This window comes from Leptonychotes weddellii, chromosome 11 (assembly GCF_054177405.1).
Source record: "Leptonychotes weddellii isolate Sample4059 chromosome 11, ASM5417740v2, whole genome shotgun sequence".
NCBI lineage: Eukaryota > Metazoa > Chordata > Mammalia > Carnivora > Phocidae > Leptonychotes > Leptonychotes weddellii.
Genome location: NC_138379.1, coordinates 42,592,998 through 42,613,890, shown reverse-complemented (window position 1 = coordinate 42,613,890; position 20,893 = coordinate 42,592,998). Strand labels below are relative to the sequence as shown.

Genomic DNA, 20,893 nt, shown 5'->3' with positions numbered 1-20,893 from the left:
ATGCATTTTATTTTTCTCTTCATGAATTTTAATCTCTCAATTTGTCAAAATAATATTTGTATACTTTCAGAGCCCCATCTAAGTACCATACATTTCTTCTTTCTCCCTTCTCCTCCACACACACATGCACACACAGATAATTTAGTTCCAATATTTTATGATGAGCCACTGTTATAAAAGAGTAGTCTCATAACAGGGGACCAAATGTCTTTGTATCTTCGAGTTTATTATACAGCAGAAGAAGGAGGAAAGAAACACTGGTGTTTTAAAAATTATTTTTATTGTTACATTCCAAAGAGGACATAGGAGGAAAAAAGCCAGTTATCCAATAACTGTTATACCTTTCAGAGGGAGGCACCCAGCAAGGAACTCCAGTCTTAGTTCAAAGCTACACACACTAGAGCTCAAACAGCTGCCTCTCCACCTGACCAGAAATGTGGACAAATGTGTGTATGTCACCAATCCAGAGATGCTTGGGGTTAAAAGAAAATTCCTTTATTGCAAGTGTCCAAGTTCTTAGGATTCATCCTTAAAGATACTAGAAGAAGATGAGAAAGACCACACACACCAGACTATGTTTAGTCATTAGAGTAAACTAGCAAATTGCTAGTTCGTTCTAGGATGCATTGCATCAGACATCACAGTACATGAGGAAAATCTGCATTTTATGAAGAGCCACCAGGTAGTTCAGATCCACTTGACCATGAAGTGCAGCCACAGGCCAACCAGATACCTAGATAATATAGTCAGTGCAAAATTCAAATGGGTAAGTCAGGGCTTTGATGAGGCTGGCTACACTGCAAAGTATAAATGAAACTTGAAAACAGAATGTTAAGTCTATTTACAAAAGTTTGTTTAGTAAAGTGACTTGAGAAAAGTTATGTTAACCACTTCCCGCACATCCCTCCCCTCTCCGGCCAGAAAGAAAAAAAAAAAGAAAGAAAGAAAGGAAAAAAAAAAAAAAACCACCTGAAAATTATCTTGAAAACCAAGTTAAAACTGTATGGTGAAAAAGAGAGTGCTTGTTCCAGGTAAAGGACTTCAAGATAATTTACAGGCAGAATTATTTTTATTAGTAAAAGTCACAAATAGGAAAAAGGTTAATTGGCTGACTTTGAGGTGTGTGCTCTTAAAAATGCCTGTATTAATACGTTAACAAGAAAACAAAATACCAAGCACATTTCTGTTTCCAATTCTGAATTTCCCAGCAAGAGTTGGTGAAATCAACAGGGTATTAAAACAAAACCCAGGAAAACTCAGTCAATTTTTTTCAGTTGTCTGCCTCATTTCTTTCTAATCACCTTCAATTTGATTTCCAATTAGCTGAGGACAACATGACGGTCAAAGACGGATTTTCGCTGCTCTTGAACTTGAAGCTTCCAGCGTTGCTGGGCATATTCTACCTTATTCAGCACATTGGCTCGGCTGCGGGAGCGGGCCAGCACATCGTGGGCATTTGCAAAAGGCTGGTGATCCTGAAAGCCCAGTAATGGAGATCATCAGAGATGGCATGATCAGTGTACAACACACGCACAAAAGAGCAATTATCCAGCCAGAGAGTGGCTGGACTTTACAAACAGACCATCTCTTGGGCCAAGCACTCCTAGGCACTCAAGTGCCAGAAGTAGGATGAACTCAACTACAGAAATAAGTGTTTCAAGTAGCTTGAGTGATGAGGAGGTATTTGTGAAATGTTTGCATGAGTCATCATTTCCAAAGACATTTCCCGTAAGAAGCAAGCACCAAGACAAAGACAGTGGTCATTTAGGTTAAAGACCAGCCTTCCCTGACAGGTAGGGGAAGAAAACCTTTTTTCATGTTAATATTCACATGTTACAGATATGGGAAGTAGAGCTTTTCCCTGCTGTATTCAATACTATATAGCTAATCTGGCAGAGGAAAGACTTGTCTTTTACTTTCCTGACTCCTGTTTAGAAGTGTTACTTGCCAGCTTGAGGCCACATTCACCCTTGGGAGAGGAGTTGACAGGATCTTATCTTGATTGGTTTTAATATTTCCCTGCACCTTTAACACATACACCAAGTGGACTGGTTTCCAAAATCCTTTTCATTTCCCCCTCCCCCAGTCTGTAATGAAGACACACAACTCAAGTGCTACAATCACTCTCTATTACCAAGGACAGTAAGGATTTATTACTTCAGCATTTTTATTAGATAAACACCTGAATCTTTCACTGCTGAGCACTCAGGGGCCTCCATGTTAGTTGCTGCCTTAAGAAAGAGGCTATTGAGGGGTTACCCAGGTATCTGTGTAGAAAACCAACCTATCCTGGTCAAAGTAAACTAATGCCACTGATGTTTGTAGTCATGACACAGGAAACCACCATGCTAATCTATCTATGAATGAGATATAAACACAGCTGCCTAAATGACAAAAAGGATTCAATATTAATTTATTGCTTTTGTTTGCCCTTTCCTTGATCTCTTTTTCCTGAACCCTGTGTTAACAAAGCTTCTAAATGTTCCAACATAGGATCCAAGTCACAAGTTGTACCTCTTACATTAAACCTTGCCTCAAAGAAAGAAATATTATTTTGCTGTGCATGTTTACAGAAGTTCTATTATACATCCAAGGCAGGAGTCAGCATGTCTATGGAAAGCGATACACAACCACGTAACTATATATACAACTTTAACTATGTGGAGTTACAACACCTGGTCTTCTTTTTACAGTAAGGCACTTATACAATGTCTACATTTCAAAGACATCAAAAAGTTTTCTATAAGGGATCTTTCCCTGCCTTCTTTAACGAAATTTTCTCAAATTTTTGCTTAATTTAGGTAACAACTTGTTACAAGACAGGCAAACAGCAAGACCCATTTTTTTTATTTTTAACCTTACAAATGAAAATAATTAAAACAATTCCATAAAGTTCAAAGTGTTTCAAAGATTTAAAAAAAAAAAAAAGTCAGGAACGAGGAAGGCTAAAGTTGTTGGATTACTTGATTTCCCATAAGGAAATAAACTGATCCAAGGTCATCTAAAAAATGAACACAGGACTTAGCTCAACTCACCTTGACTTGGTGTCATATCATCTCAACACACTGATTTTGTTCAAGTGGATTAAAATGACTCTTTGGGAATACAATGCTTCGGTGAACTTGTATATAAAATAGTATTACCATTAGTTTGTTTTGACATAAACAAGACTGGGAGGAAGGATGTACTTTCTCAGCAGAGCAGCTCTCAATTTCATAGTCCTGTTATCTACCCTTCAAGGTAGGGGGAGCAAAACTTCCCTAAGGAACAAATTTAAAGGACTAAACAAACCAGTTAATCCTTTTATCCATTTTCCACCTACCACCTATCAGAACAAGAATGAACTAGCTGCTCGTGGTCATGGATGCTAGAAGAATGCAAATAGAGATTTACCCGTTTTATAGGTTTGTTCTTTTTACACCTGATAAAATTACAATAAACACAAAACATGTTTTAATGTAATGCTTTGATAATAGTAATGATGTGTCATGGATATATGATACGATAAATATTGTGACTGCTTGCAGTGAGCTTCTTAACTATTTGTACTAACTCTCACTTGATTTAAAATGCTCTACAATGAACAAAAATGAAACAAGATGAAAGGATTTAATGGAGAATTAAACAGAAACATTTTTAAAAGCAGATAAATAGTAAAGAATTCTCATGTTAAGATAAGCAACAATTGTAGGAATTTAAATTTAACTTTTTTTTGTACAGAGTTGTTACTATAAATTCACAGCCAGAGGTTAGAAAACCTCTCTCTGCCCAGAATTAATTCAATAGATATTCAAGAGTCAGCCAGGACTCTCAGAGATAATGTTTTCAGTTAATATATGCACAGAATCTATCACTGGTGAACAAAATGGTTATTAAGCCCATGACCCCACCAATCAAATGCCTTTCCTACATGTTTTCATCTACATATTTGTGCATCCATTTCTTTTATGTTCTATGTGCATTACATTAATATTGTTTATTTCTAAAATCAGGAACCAAATATTTAATACTGTAAAGGATAAGGTTTGTTTTGTTTTTTTAAGATTTTTTATTTATTTATTTGACAGAGAGAGAGAGCGAGAGAGGGAACACAAGCAGGGGGAGTGGGAGAGGGAGAAGCAGGCTTCCCGCGGAGCGGGACGCTTAAGGACTGAGCCACCCAGGCACCCCCCCATAAACTATTTCTTAATAGGCACATGGATAGATAGAAAGTCTGACTTAAACTATATCCTTTACAGGGGCGCCTGGGTGGCTCAGTTGTTAAGCGTCTGCCTTCGGCTCAGGTCGTGATCCCAGGGACCGGGGATCGAGCCCCGTGTCGGGCTCCCTGCTCCACGGGGAAGCCCGCTTCTCCCTTTCCCACTCCCCCGGTTTGTCATATGTGAATGAAAAGTAACATGGGAACAGTACTAGAGACTCTAATGCTTCTGGTACACAACCTCCTGTCCTTCTAGCTCTCTTTCCTCATTAGCCCCATATGCTTGGTTTTTGACCACATCAGATCTCTAGTCTTGACCTTTCTCCCAGCCTATCAATAATCCCCTCCTGATACTTTTCAAAAATGAATAGGTATTTCTTACATGATTAAAAATAAAAGGTGGAAACATACTATAATTAGTCATTTCTTTTACATGTCTGTTTATTTTATTCATCTCTCTATTCCTAGTACCTAGCAGAGGACCTGATACAGAAAAGTTACTCATTATGTGTTGGTTGAACTAATAAGGAAGGAAAAAAGAGGCAAACAGAGGTGTTTATATGAAAGTTCTTGACAAAACATAAATGAAATCTTGCCCAAATAAGTTGACTATTCATAATTGATAGTCATACAATAACAATGTATTGATCAAAAAGCAGGCTCTGTTTGTAGTAATAACTCCAGCCATCCAGTCAGGATTCCCTCTTCCCATCTTTTATCAACAGGTCCACAAGCCATTCCAGAGTAAAAGGACTTCTGACTATAGTTAGCAAGGGTTCACCCTGGCTTTAGCTTTCGGAATTGGTTCTTGAAACTCTATTGAATTTTATCCATTTTAAGGAACGTAGGCCAATAAAGTAATCCAAAATAAAAAGTAATTTCTAAAAATAATTATATATAGAATACTAAAATAGTGGAAAATTTGAAAATAGGCCCAAACAGGTTAATGACAAAACAATATAATTCTAAACTATACTGAATAACAAGTTTGTGGACTATGTCAATTACCAGACATCTTTTTTTTTAATTACCAGACATTTTTTAAAGAAGTAATGTTAATACAAAAAGGAGACCACAAAACAATTTATACACTGATTATACCAACTATATGTATAAATAGAAATGTGTTTTTAAGACAGGAAGAGAAGCAGAAATGATGGTTTTGTTTTTCTCTAAAAATCATAGATTTTTTAAGAAGGAGGAGAAAAGAAATCTAAAACATCAGCAGGTTATCAAGCTGCACTTCATTAAGAAAAGAACACTGTCTTCATGCTTCCCTTCACTAAAGCCTCTTTGCCTTCTATATATTTGGTCATGTTGACAGGAATGGTATTCAGGCAGGAGCTTGGGGAGAAATCTATCTCAGAAGCTTTTCTGAGTTTAAACAGGGAAAGGCAATGAACATTGTGTCCTTGATACTAAAGGGCAAAGCCTTGTACAGTATAGTCACCAACGATCATCAATTTAGACCACCATATTGATGGCTATCCAGAGCAATTTCTTCATGAAGAGACATATACTAAATTAAAACAGTCCTTAGCTTCTCTAGTTGAGGATCTGCTCCAGCACATGAACATCTATCTGCAACTATTTTTCACTTGCTCTTTATATCAGGTGATGACAGAGACTGGCCATACACCAGCTGGGGCATGCCAAGTACTTACCCCAACATCGTCATCGCTCTGTATCAATTGTGAGTGTCCAAACAGGCGTCTCTTCAGTATGGGCTCAACCAGAGTAAGGTAAACCATGTATAGAAGTAGAAGGCCCAAAATGGAGAGATAAATTATAATGGTAACCTAAAGGAAGTTGAAAGTAAGTTACATCTCTATTCAAGCCAAGAAATCAGAATTTTGTGTAATAATAGTGAAGCCACAGTGAAGACTGATTTTTCTGCTAAGCATATAGGATTCCTATACAAACCAGATTCCAACATAAACAAACTCAACTTTTCACCAAAATCTTATTTAAAGAAAAAGAGAAAAGAAAGCATTTTGTCTTTGGGATCTTATTATGAGTCTTCAAAACTCCAACTTCACCTACTGCAAATCATTTGTCACCACTGCTCACACACCAGTTTTCTTTTTTTACCTGAATACAGTGTCCTAGATTCAGCAGCACGTGCTTAGACAATTTAAAGGAACCCTAACAAAAAATTTAATTCAGATGAATTTCCACAGAATACTCTTTTAGATTAATTTAGATATATAAAAATACATTTCAGGCCAGTGATTTTCCTGAGATCTTAATCCGTACGCTGTCAAAAAGTACAGTGTGACACCCTTCTCCCACCACCTCTAGGATGGCTATAATTAGTACCAAATGATAGCAAGGATGTGGCAAAACTGAACCCTCACACATCGCTGGTGGGAATGTAAAATGGGACAACCATTTTGGAAAACAATCGGCAGTCTCTTAAAAAGTTAAAATAAACTTACCTGTCTAAGGAATCTACCTGACAGGAATACATATATCGACACAAAGACATGTGCCCAGATATTTATGACAGCATTATTCATAATAGTAAAAATCTGGAAATAACCCAAATGTCTATCAACTGATGAATGGATAATGAAAATATGTTATATTCATATAATAAAATGATATTCAGTAATAGAAAGGAATTAAATACTGATAACTTGTTACAACATGGATAAACCTCAAAAACATTATGCTAACCGAAAGGAACCAGTCACAGAAGACCACATGTTGTATGATTCTATTTATATGAAATATTCAGATTTGTAGAGACACAAAGCAGAACAGTGATTGTCTAAGGCTAGGGGAGGGAACGAGATTCACTGTAAATGGGCATGAGGGATCTTTTTGGGGTGATGGGAATGTTTTTAACACTAAATTTTTAAAAATTGTTTTAAATTTCCTAAAATTTATTCAAATGTACACTTACAACGAGTGACTTTTAGGGTCTGAAATTACACATCAAAAACTTAGCTGAAAAATAAAGAAGTACAGTGAGGATTTTTCTACAGGACAGCACCCTGCTGGAGCAGGAACTCTCCCACAGAAATCTTTGTAACTGTTAACAGCTGACCACCCCAGATTCTCCATGAGGGCTTTTCTTGGGGGAGGGGGGAATGAATGGGAAGCTCCATATAAAAAAACTGGGGAGAAGAACTGTTAGCCACCATAATTAAGTAACTGAACTCATTAGAGGTCCAAATGGTGATGAGAGTGATCTACATTCTATTTCCTATAAAAAATAAAGGAAATCTTAGAATCCAGAAGTGATATTTCTAGAATAGTCTATTTTTTTCCCTAAGGGTTGAGAGGGCAGGAAGAAAAGCACCTAGTCATGCTGTACTCTCACTAGCTTCTGACATACATGGCCCACAGAAAAGCTGGGATATATTTCAGGATATGCTAATTTCACACAGGGCATTTTTGTGCCATTTCACATATCACACCTATGTAACATGTCCTAAGTAATCCACAAAGCATCTCAATGAGGCAGGCAGAAACAGACCCACTGTTCCTCTGGGGCTGGTACTGGGGATGAGGAAGGAAGGGGGTAGTGGATGATGGGGAGGGGAGGGAAGAACAGTGGTTGAGTGAATGAAATAGAATTCAGATGTCCAAAATTTTCTTTCTTGTCTAGATACCATCAAAAACTATTCCAGAAGCAGAAGAGATGAAAAAAAATTTTTTTTTTACCTTGATCGTAACAGAGCTTCTTTCCTCGTATTTGCATTCACAGCGTAGACAGTATGCTTCTACATCAGGCCCACGCACAGGCATGGGATCCACAACATGAAGGCAATCGCTGAAAAAACAAGGATAAAATATTGCTTCAGCCTACCTGGATTTTCTACTTATACTGATCAAAACTTTCCTGAGATCCAGAATAATCACTGAACTTAAGAATTCAAGGAACAAATAATAAGGGAAATGAAATCATTTGCTCTCTCAGTATTAGCAATTGGGTGAGATTTAATAGTCTAAGAACCATAAAGACACATATGCAGTAGCTATTCTCAAAACTGCTGCTGTTAACAGTTAAAAATGCACCTGAAAAGTCTCAGATGGGATCAAAAACTACTTAGCACATCAAGTTATATTTAGACTTGTTCATTTACCAAGAAAAAAAATTGCTTTAAATGATTTAAAGTATCTTGGGGCATTGTTCAAATATGAGATTATCTCTTTTATGAATTAACATCAATCCTAACTGCCACAGAGTGGTATATGAATGGCTAATCACACTGAACAGCTGCTAAATTCTGAAACTCTGGAAACTGAGCACTCAAAGGTGCAGTAAGAAACAATTACTTTTCAAAAAAAAAAAAAAAGAAAAGAAACAACTACCTTTCTAAATGAGTAAAAGTCTATTGAAAACGTGAAGAAATAGGATTATGACAACAGAAATATTTAAAATTGAAAACTGATTATCCAGAAGAAGAATATAAAAAATAATAAAAGGCTAAATGTTTTTGTTGTTGGATGTTCTTTATTTTTTCCCCATTTTCTAGGCCACTTATTTATGGCTTATGAAAAAAGATATTCCATCAAAAAAATCTTTTCCCAGAAATCTGTCAATTCTAGGAAATAATTAAATTATGACTCTCCCCAACTATTAAGAGCCTACTACTCTGTTCTCCTTCAGCAAATGTAGGCAAAACTCTCCTATCCTGTCAACTGCTGGGCAATTTTCTTTTGTCATCTCTTCCTCAGGCACTTCTGGCTGTCTGAAGAACTGATAGCATCCTGTCTCATTCCACCCATCTTTCTTGGGGGCACCCAATGCTCTAGGCTACATCTTTCCCTCTGCCCGGCAAAATCTACTTTTTTGTGTTCCAGTCCTTCTGAGCCGTGGCATGAGAGAAAACCCAAAATGGCATAAATGATAAAAATTCAATCAGTTATCCCTAACAGGTAATTTAATTTTAACAACAATACTAACAAAAAAATAAGCCTCAACTGGTGGTATGGTAAGGTCCCACAACTCACACCATACAAGTTTGTGTTATCTGTTGCAAACATATAAGAAAACCAGTAATGTATCCAGCTGGATGCAGGCATAAAATGGGCAGAGGAAATTAAATCCCACTCAATCACAGAGGTCATCCAGGCCAATATACTTTCAGAGAGGTCACCTGTACAAGGTCACAGAGTAGATTAGAGGGTAAAAGGACCAGAACCCAGGGTTCCTACCGCCTAGGTTGGCTCCCCTGTAGCTCTCTGAACCTCAGGAAAATAAGACTTATCTCCCTGTTTCCCAATTCACCTCCAGAAGCCTTCATAACAATACCTAGGAATTACTTGGGGAGCTAAGTGTTGAGTATTGAGTGTTTCTGTTTAAGTACAGATACAGTTTAATAACAAGGAGATATTGAGTGCTGTGCAAAAGTTGTGCAGGGTGAGAGAGGAAGGTTGGTCTGGCCAGCTAGTCAAAAACACAGAACTTAGACACAGAACTCAACCACTCTGGGAACTAGGCAACACCTCCCCCTAGTGCCAAAACAAGGATATTATCAGCTAACATCACACCTCAAACACAAACTAGAGAACTCAAACTTTTCTACTGTCAGACAGCGTAAGTCAATAAAGAATTAAAGCTAACAATGGGACAAAATGGAAGCCAGAAGGTAAAACTGTATCTAGGACCAAATAGATATTGGAGGCTTTGTAAATTCATAACATCCTAATTAATCATAACCTCCTTACCCTTCTAAAACAAGTTAACAGCTGAGAATCTATCTCCAGTAAAAGGCTGAGCTGCAGGAAGGAAGCACGGGAGAGGGGGAAGAAAAATCGCAAACAAGCCTTGTTTTCAACTATTTTTTTTCAAAGCTCCCTATTTGGACCAAAAACCAGAGTGAATGGCATATGGTTCTGTCTGAACCTGGAATTATAAAAAGTCAGTGAAAAGATTAGTGCTAAACACTTGAACAGTGAGTTCACCTGCCACTCAAATAATAGGCGTCACATTCTATTGCTGATAATAAATTAAACTAATTTTAAGCGCTTAGTGTATTTGGAAAATGTATAGGAATAACTTAAAAACTTATTTGAGCTTTCTTGTATCATAAAAGTAACTTGATGGTATAAAATCTATAATATAGCTAAATCACTTTGTAGTATGAGACAATTTAAAGTGGAGCACAGAAGTTCAGAAGAAGTTTTCAAGAATACACTTATCAAATATCAGATTGAATCTAAATGTATACCATGGGAAGAACAGACAATGGCATCAGAAAAAAAGAAACATGCTCAAAAAAAAAAAAAAGAAAAGAAAAAAGAAACATGCTCATAGGCTGCCTTTTCTTTTTCAAAGTCAACTTGAAATATTGTAACCAAATGAATTTAATTTTGCTTTCAAAGTTTTGCTGGCTATTTAGCAGTGAAATCAGGTACATGTGAAAGTTCCTAGCATTTGGAGCTATTCTTCTTATATGCCTATCCCAGCAATATTCTACCATGTTTACAAGCCATAAAACATCACAATTCATGAGAAGGAGCCCATCCATCCTGCTACAAAACAACTGCTTCCCAATCTTTTATGCTTTGTAGAAAAGCTATCATTTGTAAGATCCATAAATAGAGAAGACTGCTGGTGACTAGTGAGTCAAGATCCCAGTCATCACAGGCCTGCCTGATATTCCAAGAGCTGAGGGAGCAACTTCTTGATATACCTATATCCACGGCACACCAACAGGGAAAACTAGGATATACGTGGCCCATTCCCATTCCTTCCTGAGCCTTTTGACACTTTTAAACATAGTCTCCTGTGTTTGGCAATATATCATCAAAACCTACAAGCTGTGAAAATTATAACCCAGATAAATGAGGCTTGCTTACCTTCCACTGAAAAGCAAGAGAGACAAAATTTAAGAGGGCACAGGAAGGTAGCTATGGGCAGTGTAGGTGCCACAAACTCAACTCTGTCCCTTATAAAACCCTCCCTACTTGGGGCTTAGTGTTTTGGCTATATTCCTTTACATTTACATCACGCACTCAGGGCCTTACTCTCACTTTTTCAAATAGAAGTGGAGTTTGACACACTTAAAAAGAAATACAGGTGACCCTTGAACAACGGGTTAAACTGCATGGGTCCACTTGTATGCAAATTTTTTTCAGTAGATACAGTACAGTATGGCAGATGTATTTTCTCTTTCCTATGATTGTCTTAATAACATTTTCTTTTCTCTAGTTTACTTTATTCTAAGAATACAGTATATAATACATTTAACATATAAAATGTGTGTGAATCAACTGTTTTATTGGTAAGGCTTCTGGTCAACAGTAGGCTATTAGCAGTTAAGTTTGGGGGGAGTCAAAAGTTATATGCAGATTTTTTACTGTGCCAGGGTCAGCACACCTAAGCCCTACATTGTTCAAGAGTCAACTGTATTTAAAAAGGAAACAATACATTGGATGAACATTCTGGGCTAACAGTGACAACCACAAAAAGAACTCTGACAGGTAATTCAGTAATCTAAAATACTTACCAATCTTTTTGGGATATGTTCTTATTATAAATATGCCCAGAATTATCTTTATAGGGAGGACAGATACATTTACATCGGACATCCTCGAAATTCTGTAACCAAAATGGAAACTTAGTATAGCTTGTTAACAGTTTAGCATCAATATTTTTTAAAAACTGCACCATATACATTTTGCTAAGCATCCCCTGCCAAATATTCTAAAACTATTCGTTTTGAGAGATAAAAGTTTTTAAAGGTCATAGTTTCTTTTTTGGTAATGCTAATGAATCATTATATATTACATAAAATTATTTTGAAATAATACCTGTAGGTGATCTGTGATTTATTAATCACATTTATAGGTCACGTGACAGTCCAACTGTGTTAATGTTACCACCATCTACCTGCCAGTAAAAAGACACAGTAGACAGATAACTGTGCCTGCAAATAAGAATCCAATTACAAAAGGATGGGGAAGAATCAAATTAAAAATTACTCACAAATCAAGTCACAATTCTTCTAAACACCATCCTTCGACCCTTTGGTAGAATGGTGCTAATATGGATAAAGGGGGTCGGACCAGAGCTCTACAGAAGGGGTGAAAATTTTAGAGACACTCAGCTATATTTAGAAAGGAAGTATACAAGGGAAGTAGCTGGAGTCTAGCTGAGATCAGTTTGGTCTACGCTTCCCAGGAAACTTTGCTTCTAATCCCTGGTAGACAGAGAGGATAACTACTGATAAAGCAAGTTTCAAGAGATGGAGAAAGAGGTGACTAAATATATGAGTACAGGGAATAGGAGAAGCTTCATCAGCAAAGGGGAATTTATCTGAGAAGGCAAGTGGCTCATTAGTTCCCAGAGGACAAGGCCCACTGCTCCTATATATAGTGTTATGTCTGGCAGAGCTGTTGACAATTCGGCAACCACTTAGTGAGCATTTGCTCAGTGCTGGACCTTGTGCTCAATGAGGTGGATTCAGATAAGTGTAAGACATGGTTCCTGCCAGTAATGAGGACACACCCTAGTAATGGAGACTGACAGATAAACACATCATTACAATACACTCTTCAAGTGATGACAGGAGATATGCAGAGGATGTCAGCAATATTTTGAAAGACAGGAGACTTGCTTTTATCCCTATTTCTGGTGGGAGGTAGGAAAGATTTCAAAAAGAACTCCGGATCAAAACTCCCTGATCTGTCTGCATTTAATCTGTCTTTCCCAGCCCCTGTATTTAAAGATATTCTAGATTAAAGCTCCTACCTTTAAAAGATGCAATTTCATTCTGTTTTCCCATCATATTAATGTGAATTCCTTCTGTTTTCCCCAGTAAGGAACTAGCTCATCAAGGAGGAAGCACAAGTGTGTACGGGGGCAGAGCAGGTGTGGAGGGTAGGAGCATGAAGGGGACTAAAGAGTAGCATGAGGAGGCTATATGGGCCAAGAAGTGGAGCAGGGGAGAAGGCTACAACTTTACCTCCCTTGTAGTTTGGACCCTTCCTTCCCCACTAAAATGTCAGGAAGAAAGAAGGCAAAAAAGGGGCCAAGAGATCCTGGAGGGAGTTAGGTCAGGATATTAGGCTGGTGAGACTGTGTAGGTCCCACTGGCAAGGAAGGCTGCCAGGAGAGGCAAGTTCCTACACTGGGAAGGGAACTAGTTCAGGGATGAGTTAAAATGAGTTAGTTCCTAACCGGGAAGATTTCCGTCGGCTGGAGGCTTCTCGTAATTTTGGTTTAGGGAATGGGGGCGGGGCAGGAAGAAGGCTGTCTGTGAGACAGGTGGAGGGCGGCGGTAGACTTAAGGAGCTTAAGGGTGGAAAGTTAAAGGCTCTCAGAGTTGGAAAGGTTATAAAGTTTGAGGTGGGTGCTGTCGGGGCTGGGAAGGGAAATGCCTAGGAGGTGGAGGAGTTGCTGTCCAGGCTGTGGGCACTGTGATGGGTGGAGCTGGGGACGGGGGCGGGGTATCAGGCGGGAAAGAGGGGAGTAGTGTCAGGGCTACGGGTGGCAGTGGGGGCAGTGACTGTCGGACTGTCAGGGCTGGAGGGCGAGAGTGCTGTCAGGCAGTAGGGTGTTGGGTGGGGATGCTGCAAGAGCTGTGAAGCTAGGGGTCCGGCCGGCAGGGCTGGAAGAGGAATGGGGTGGGGAGCAGGTTGGCCGACTCAGTCTCCGCAAGGCCGGAGCAGGGGAGGAGCTCCTGTCTGGAGCGAAGGCTGGGCGGACTCACCTTGGCGGCGTCTGACAGCTGCACCAGCAGCAGCACTGAGAGCGCCAGGCAGGACAGGCTGAGCAAGGAGCCAAGCCGAAGGAAGCCTCCCCACAGGGTCGCCATCGCTGCCAGGCCCAGCGGTTCCCACAGCCCGGAGCCCCCGAGACCTGCTCCCGGCTGGGGCTCAGGCTCGGGATCCGGCTCCGGCTCCGGCTCGGGCTCCTCCGCCCGCACTTCCGTCTGGGCCTTGGCGTCACCGGCCGCGCCGGGTCAGCTACAAAAAGCATCCGCCCCGGAAACGGTTCCTGGTGCGCAGGGCAGGGAGGGGGCGCTGTGCCGGCGCCTGCCCGGCGGACACTCCGGCGGGGAAAACGAAGGGGGCGCCACTGGCCGGGCAACTTCGGCCCCGCAGAGCTTTGAGGCGCGAGGCTCTTTCTTGGGCGCAGAAGCAGCGGGGGCTGTGGACCGCCAGTGCCCTGGGAAGCCCTCTCGCCCAGAGAGACCCCCAGCAAACCCGGGATCTCAGACGGGAGCCTCCAGCGACCCCTGCGAGGCCGGAGCCGTTCGTTGCCAGACCCCTGAGGCTAGAGGGAGCCGAAGCCCCAGGGATCGCTTGAGAGGGCGGCACATCCTACAGGCGCAGGACCTGGGCCACAGCGGCGCGGCTGGGCTGGGCTGGGCCGGGCCGGGGCAGGCTCCGGAAGGTGTGGAGTTGGCCAAAGAACCGCCCTAGTAGCCTCCTCCGCCCGGACTCCAGAAGGTGGGGAATTGCGGCGCTACAATCCTATTCAGGGCGGCTGGCCTCTAAGTCAGAGTTGGGGGAGCGCTGACCGGTCTTCCTGGTGCGGGTCATCCTCTGCAGGTAATTGAGGAAAACCCTGGAGATGGCACAGTGTCTCCAATTAAGATATTTTTCAGTGAGTGAAGATAGTGTGGAGCGGGATAGTGGAAAGGATACAGAGCTCATCACCACCACTACAGATTTGCTGGATGACCTTGGGCAAAACACTTACCTTTTATGGGCCTCTGGTTCTTGGTTCACTATGAAGAGATTGAACTCCTATCTGTGGACTTAAGATTCTCCCATGAAATACCCATGTTTCTTTCTTTAAAGAAAACTTAAAGGTAGTTCTTTTCCTAGTTTGCAGAAATGTTTTAATTAGATTTTTTTAAAATATTTTTCTCCCATGTGACTTTTTCCTTTGCCTTTTTAAAAATTTTTTATTTTATGTAGGCTCCGTATCCAGCATAGGGCTGGAACTCAGGATCCTGAGATCTAGAGTCGCGTGCTCTACGACTGAGCCAGTCAGGTGCCCCTCCCACGTGATTATTGTTGATGCCAGAATCTAACACAGGGTGTCTGATATTGTGCCAAATGTATTTAGCCCCTTTCAATCCCAAGTGGCAAGTGGTGCCTAGTCCCAACCAGAACCAGAGGGGTAGGACGGATGCCCTTTCATCAAAGGCCCTCCAGGCTGCCCTGTGAAGGTACTGTCAGATTAGTGAGATATCCAGTCTTTGTTGTGGGTGTTCTGCTGGCCAGAGAACAACCTGGAGACCCTTGGAGTTAAATGTGTTTGTGAGGCACTGTGGATCTGTGATTGCTAAAAGCAAGTTTGGGATCAATTTAGGGTTAATTGTCCAGGTCTGACATTTAAAGGGAGTGCTCGCTCTGGCTAAAACCTCATAGGCCTTTTCTTCTTCAAAATTGTTCTCAGGGCCTTGACTGGGAGTACAGAGGCTTAAAGTAAATATATAGTAATGCCTCTGTCTGATGGACCTTATCTGTTTAATGGAGAATTACCAAGTATAATCATAGAAGCAGAATTTTAGAGTTACACTGTCCAGTACAGTAGCCACTAGCCACATGTGGTAATTGAGCACTTGAAATGTGGCTAGTCAGAATTGAGTAAGTGTAAAATATACACTGGATTTCAAAGACTTAGTACAAAAAAATACCCCTAAAAAAACTCAGTATTTTTATTTTAAGGTTGAAATATTTCAGATACATTGGATTAAATAAAATATATTATTAAAATAATTTCATTTGTTTCTTTTTACTTCTTAAATGTGGCTACTAGAGAATGTAGTATTTATGTTAGGCATCACTGTCCTAGAATATAGAATATGGCTACCATGAGTGGAGTGTGACTGTAAGATGGTTGCCTGGCTGGAGACTGAATGAAGACTCAGGCTTGGGTAAGGAGAAAGGTGTCTAAGCCTGCTGCACAGCCAGAGCCAAGGGTTTGGGGGAGGTCTATGTCCACCAAAAAAATGAAAGTAATTTTAGGTGATGCAATCGAAATAAAGAGGTTTAAAAAAAAAAAAAAAGGGAAGTAAAGAGGTAAGTTCCTCTTGTTCTGCCCTGCTCACACCTAAATAACACTTTCCGCTTAGGTCAGGGGTCTTCCAAGCTAGAAAGACTTACTTAAGTGTACTCCCTTCTGTATTTGTGCAAATATTTCATAACTTAACCCTACTATAGTAAAATTATGTTTTCATATCTGCCTCTATATTCCCAGCCTCCACTCAGATATGGTGAGCTTTTTGAGGGCAGGGGCCTTGCCTATTATCTTTGTACCTAGAAACTGGGATATTGGATTTGGGTTTTTTTGTTGTTGTTTTTTTTTTTAGATTTTAGTTATTTGACAGAGAGAGACACAGCAAGAGAGGGAACACAAGCAGGGGGAGGGGGAGAGGGAGAAGCAGGCTTCTTGCTGAGCAGGGAGCCCGATGCGGGGCTCGATCCCAGGACCCTGGGACCACGACCTGAGCCAAAGGCAGATGCTTAACCACTGAGCCACCCAGGCGCCCCAAAACTGGGATATTGTAAAAACCAATGTTTGTGGGGACCCAGAGAAGGGAAAAGGTGAATGGGAGGGGCTCATAGGGCCTTGTCAAAGAACCAGTCCCTACATGGTTCCTTTCTGACCATGAGAAGGTGATGCTGAGCCCAAAGAACTATGGATGGGATCTGAGTCATCATAGTAGGCAGGAGAGGAGAGATTTCTGACCTAGGGTCTTCCTAGAACTACAGGCCACATCAGTGTTCTTTTTATAGGCAAAGTGGACTTAGCACCCAGTCTTTTCCCTTAGTACCCACTCTTCCCCTCCCTTTTCCTTGCTTCCCTGTGACCGTTTTCCTACTTCATTCTTTTTTAAGGAATGACACAGGTCCAGGGGCACCCTCCCACCTGGACTGGGCCCTCTCACTTCTTTGTGAGGCCTGAAAAATTCCCTGGTGGGGGATTTAAGTGTGGAAGTCAGAAGGTTAGGAAGCAGAAGGGACAACAGTTCCATGTATGTGGGACCATGGTTTTAGCAGCTCTGTCTGCAGCCCCCTCATCCCCTTTCCCCTCCAGTGATCAAACAGCTTTTTGGATGTCCCCTTCTTATTTTTCCACCCTACCTGATCTACTCAGCACTTTCCCAGGCCATGCCAGTCCAGAACAAATAGAGGCACGCACAGCATCAGATGGTTTCCTTGGATTGTGCCTTTAGTGGTTATGGGAGGGGACACACACACACAAACACACACACACACAGTTTCTTTCAGCTATTTCTGAACATACCCAGGAATGTCTTATATGAGCCTTCTCCTTTACCATGTGCCTGGCCAGGATGCTTCCTCCTACCTGACCTTCTTTAGTGAGATTTTCTGTCCTCCACTTCCTGTAAAGCCATGTACGTGTGTATGCCACATCACTTGCTGGTCCCCACCTGGATAACAACAATGTATAGGGCCAGAATATTGTCTGTTCCTAGAGATGCTGGTGCCCCTATTGCTGATAAGTTACTGGAGTCCCTAAAATAACCAAGCAACACAAGGTTTGGTACCAAAGCAGGGAGAATTTTAAGTTTCTTTCAGAGTAGTGCTAAATCAGTATTGTTGGTTTCCCAGTGTCCTAAGGGAACACTTAAGGAAAACAGTCCCTCCTCTCTAAGATTTTCAAATACATGAAGTATATTATTTGTATTTATTTTTACTAATATAGTATATTTTAATTTTATTAATAACATGCTTATAACTAGTTCTTGATTTTTCAGTTTGGTCTATTATTTTACTTCTTCCTATAGGAAATAGACTATGCATATATACTCTAATGCCCTCTCATAAACACATATATTATTTCTCTATCCTTCAGTGTATCTATATCATCTTAGGTAAATAACCTCATTATATTATTATATCTGTATATATTATTCATAGTTGGTTCCACTAGCATAATATTACATATTGGTTTTTTGACTGAAATTAGCCATTGCCTCTTTTTCCATGCTTTCTTGTGGCTAGCACTCAACTATCTATAATTAATTTATCCAAAACTCTCCTCTCAGTACATTCAAACACATCAGGTAGCCTATTAGTTTATTTTTTAAACTGAAGACAACCCTCCAGGAGTCTGTCATCGTCCTTCATTCTGGACTAGTTGTCCTCTAAGCCTGCTGCACAGTTTTTGTCCTAGGATAATTTATCATTTATTCTCTTTTCTACTTCTTTTTTTCTGAAAGATTTCCATATTCCAAATCTTCTTCGGAATTTTTACATTTTAATTATCCTGTCTTACGTTTCCTAGAGTATTTTCTTGTCCACCCTTCCTCCCACCCTTTATTTTTTTTTATTTTTTTTAAAGATTTTATTTATTTATTTGAGACAGAATGAGAGAGAGAGCACATGAGAGGGGGGAGGGTCAGAGGGAGAAGCAGGCTCCCCGCCAAGCAGGGAGCCCGATGCGGGACTCGATCCCGGGACTCCAGGATCATGACCTGAGCCGAAGGCAGTCGCTTAACCAACTGAGCCACCCAGGCGCCCCTCCTCCCACCCTTTAAATAGCATTCTGTTCCATCTGGGGATGCAATATCTTATTTCTCTGTGAATATTTCTAATGTTGTATTTCTTGAATTGTCTGCATTGAGTTTTTCAGTTTTTGTTTCTGTCTTTTGTGTTAGAAACTTTTCTTAAACGTCTGGAGATCCTTGGCTATCCACTCATATGTAAGAGTGTGGCTAAGAAGGAGAGCTGATTGGAAGCTCTGTTTACATAACAGGGCTTGTAACTAGGACACCCTGCAGTATATTTCAAAATTCTGGTTGCAAATCCATTAGTGGTCTGTGAAATAAATGTAGTCAATTGCAACCAACCTTCCTCCCACCCGCCCCAAATGACGGAATAGAATGGAAAATATTATATCAGAATATATCACATATAAAAAGAAAATTATTTTGTAAAACTTTGGTTTTATATAAGTACACATCATATATACATATTAAGTACTGAGTCGATCCATAAAATGGGGATTTCTTATTGTGGGTGTTTTTGTAAAATTACCACTTAGTGTGCTCAAGGAGATCTCCAAGTATCAAAATAGGTGAGTCTTTTCTCTTGGACGGAGAGGTAAGTTTCTCTGGAGAAAAATTCTCTAACCTTTCTGCTTGCTGGTATGGTAGCCAGTGTTCATTCATTCAAGTATTTGCTGAATACTTACATGCTAAACAGTGTTCTCAGTACTGGGTATACATCAGTGTATAAAACAGACAAAACTCCCTACCTTCTTGGAACTAAGATTCTAGAGGGGGAGACAGACAATAAACAAACATGGTAAGTTATATAGCAGTTAGGTATTGTACTATAGTAACAAAGTAACGAAGGGAAAGCTGCATATATGCATACAGATTCCAATAAAGGGGTAGACATGGTAGGGGTAGGGTGGTGAGTGTTAGATTATTTCATGAATGAAAATGAAAGCAAAGTCATCATCTAAGAGTGAGAATGGGGAAAGAAGTGTTAGAAACTTGAGAAGTAGGGCGCCTGGGTGGCTCAGTCGTTAAGCGTCTGCCTTCGGCTCAGGTCATGATCCCAAGGTCCTGGGATCGAGTCCCGCATTGGGCTCCCTGCTCGGCGGGAAGCCTGCTTCTCCCTCTCCCACTCCCCCTGCTTGTGTTCCTGCTCTCACTGTCTCTCTCTCTGTCAGATAAATAAATAAAATCTTTAAAAAATAAATAAATAAATAAATAAAAATAAATAAAAAAAAAAGAAACTTGAGAAGTAGAGAAGGTATGAAATAACCTAGGACATAGCCCAGCAAACTACAGCCGGGGGCCAAATCCTACAAGCTAAGGATAATTTTTATACTTTTAAATGGTTGGGGAAAAAATATAAAGATGAATACTATATTGTGACACAAAGATTACATAAAATTCAAATTGAACTCATTTACATATTGCCTATGTACTTTCTGCTACAATGGCAGAGTAGATTAGTTGTGAAAAAGACTGCATGACATGCAAAGCCTAAAATACTTATTATCTGGCTCTTTACAGAAAAAGTTACTGGAGCTCTGATCTAGGAGACTGGGAAGGGAAATGACTAGGAAAATATAATGTTGGGCAGCAGTAAGGGCCTAAGAGTTATGGACATGAATTTAAGGTAAGACGAGTCACAATTAATCTTCGACAAAGGAGGCAGGAATATGCAATGGGAAAAAGACAATCTCTTCAACAAATGGTGCTGGAAAACTGGACAGCTACATGCAAAAGAATGAAACTAGACCACTTTCTTACACCATACACAAACATAAACTCAAAATGGATTAAGGATCTAAATGTGAAACCTGAAACCATACAAATCCTAGAAGAGAGCACAGGCAGTAATTTCTCTGACATCAGCCATAACATAATTTTTCTAGATACGTCTCCTGAAGGAAGAAAACAAAAATAAACTATTGGGACTACATCAAAATAAAAAGCTTCTGCACAGCGAAGGCAACAACTGACGAAACTAAAAGACAACCTATTGAATGGGAGAAGATACTTGCAAATGACAAATGCAATAAAGGGTTAGTATCCAAAATATTATAAAGAACTTATACAACTCAACACCAGTAAAACAATCCAATTAAAAATGGGCAGAAGACCTGAACAGACATTTCTCCAAAGAAGACACAGATGGCCAACAGACACATGAAAAGATGCTCAGTATCACTCATTATCGAAATGCAAATCAAAACTACAATGAGGTATCACCTCATACCTGTCAGAATGG

At 40.2% G+C, this 20,893-nt stretch overlaps 1 protein-coding gene across 2 annotated transcripts; it reads right to left on the bottom strand.

The window, feature by feature from the left end:
• Positions 1 to 261: 261 nt before the first annotated feature.
• On the bottom strand, positions 262 to 14,108 carry TMEM9B (TMEM9 domain family member B). 2 transcript variants are annotated; one of them, XM_006728498.3, is made up of 5 exons: positions 13,870 to 14,108; positions 11,665 to 11,756; positions 7,871 to 7,979; positions 5,863 to 5,997; positions 262 to 1,475 (listed from the first exon to the last, which is right to left on the bottom strand). In XM_006728498.3, exons 1-5 carry the CDS (start codon positions 13,972 to 13,974, stop codon positions 1,320 to 1,322), a joined length of 597 nt encoding a protein of 198 aa, XP_006728561.1. In that variant the 5' UTR covers positions 13,975 to 14,108; the 3' UTR covers positions 262 to 1,319. The 2 variants fall into 2 exon arrangements, with proteins under 2 accessions (XP_006728561.1, XP_081654768.1); XM_081798642.1 differs by lacking the exon at positions 11,665 to 11,756 and having other exon boundaries at positions 13,870 to 14,104.
• Between the last annotated feature and the right edge of the window lie 6,785 nt (positions 14,109 to 20,893).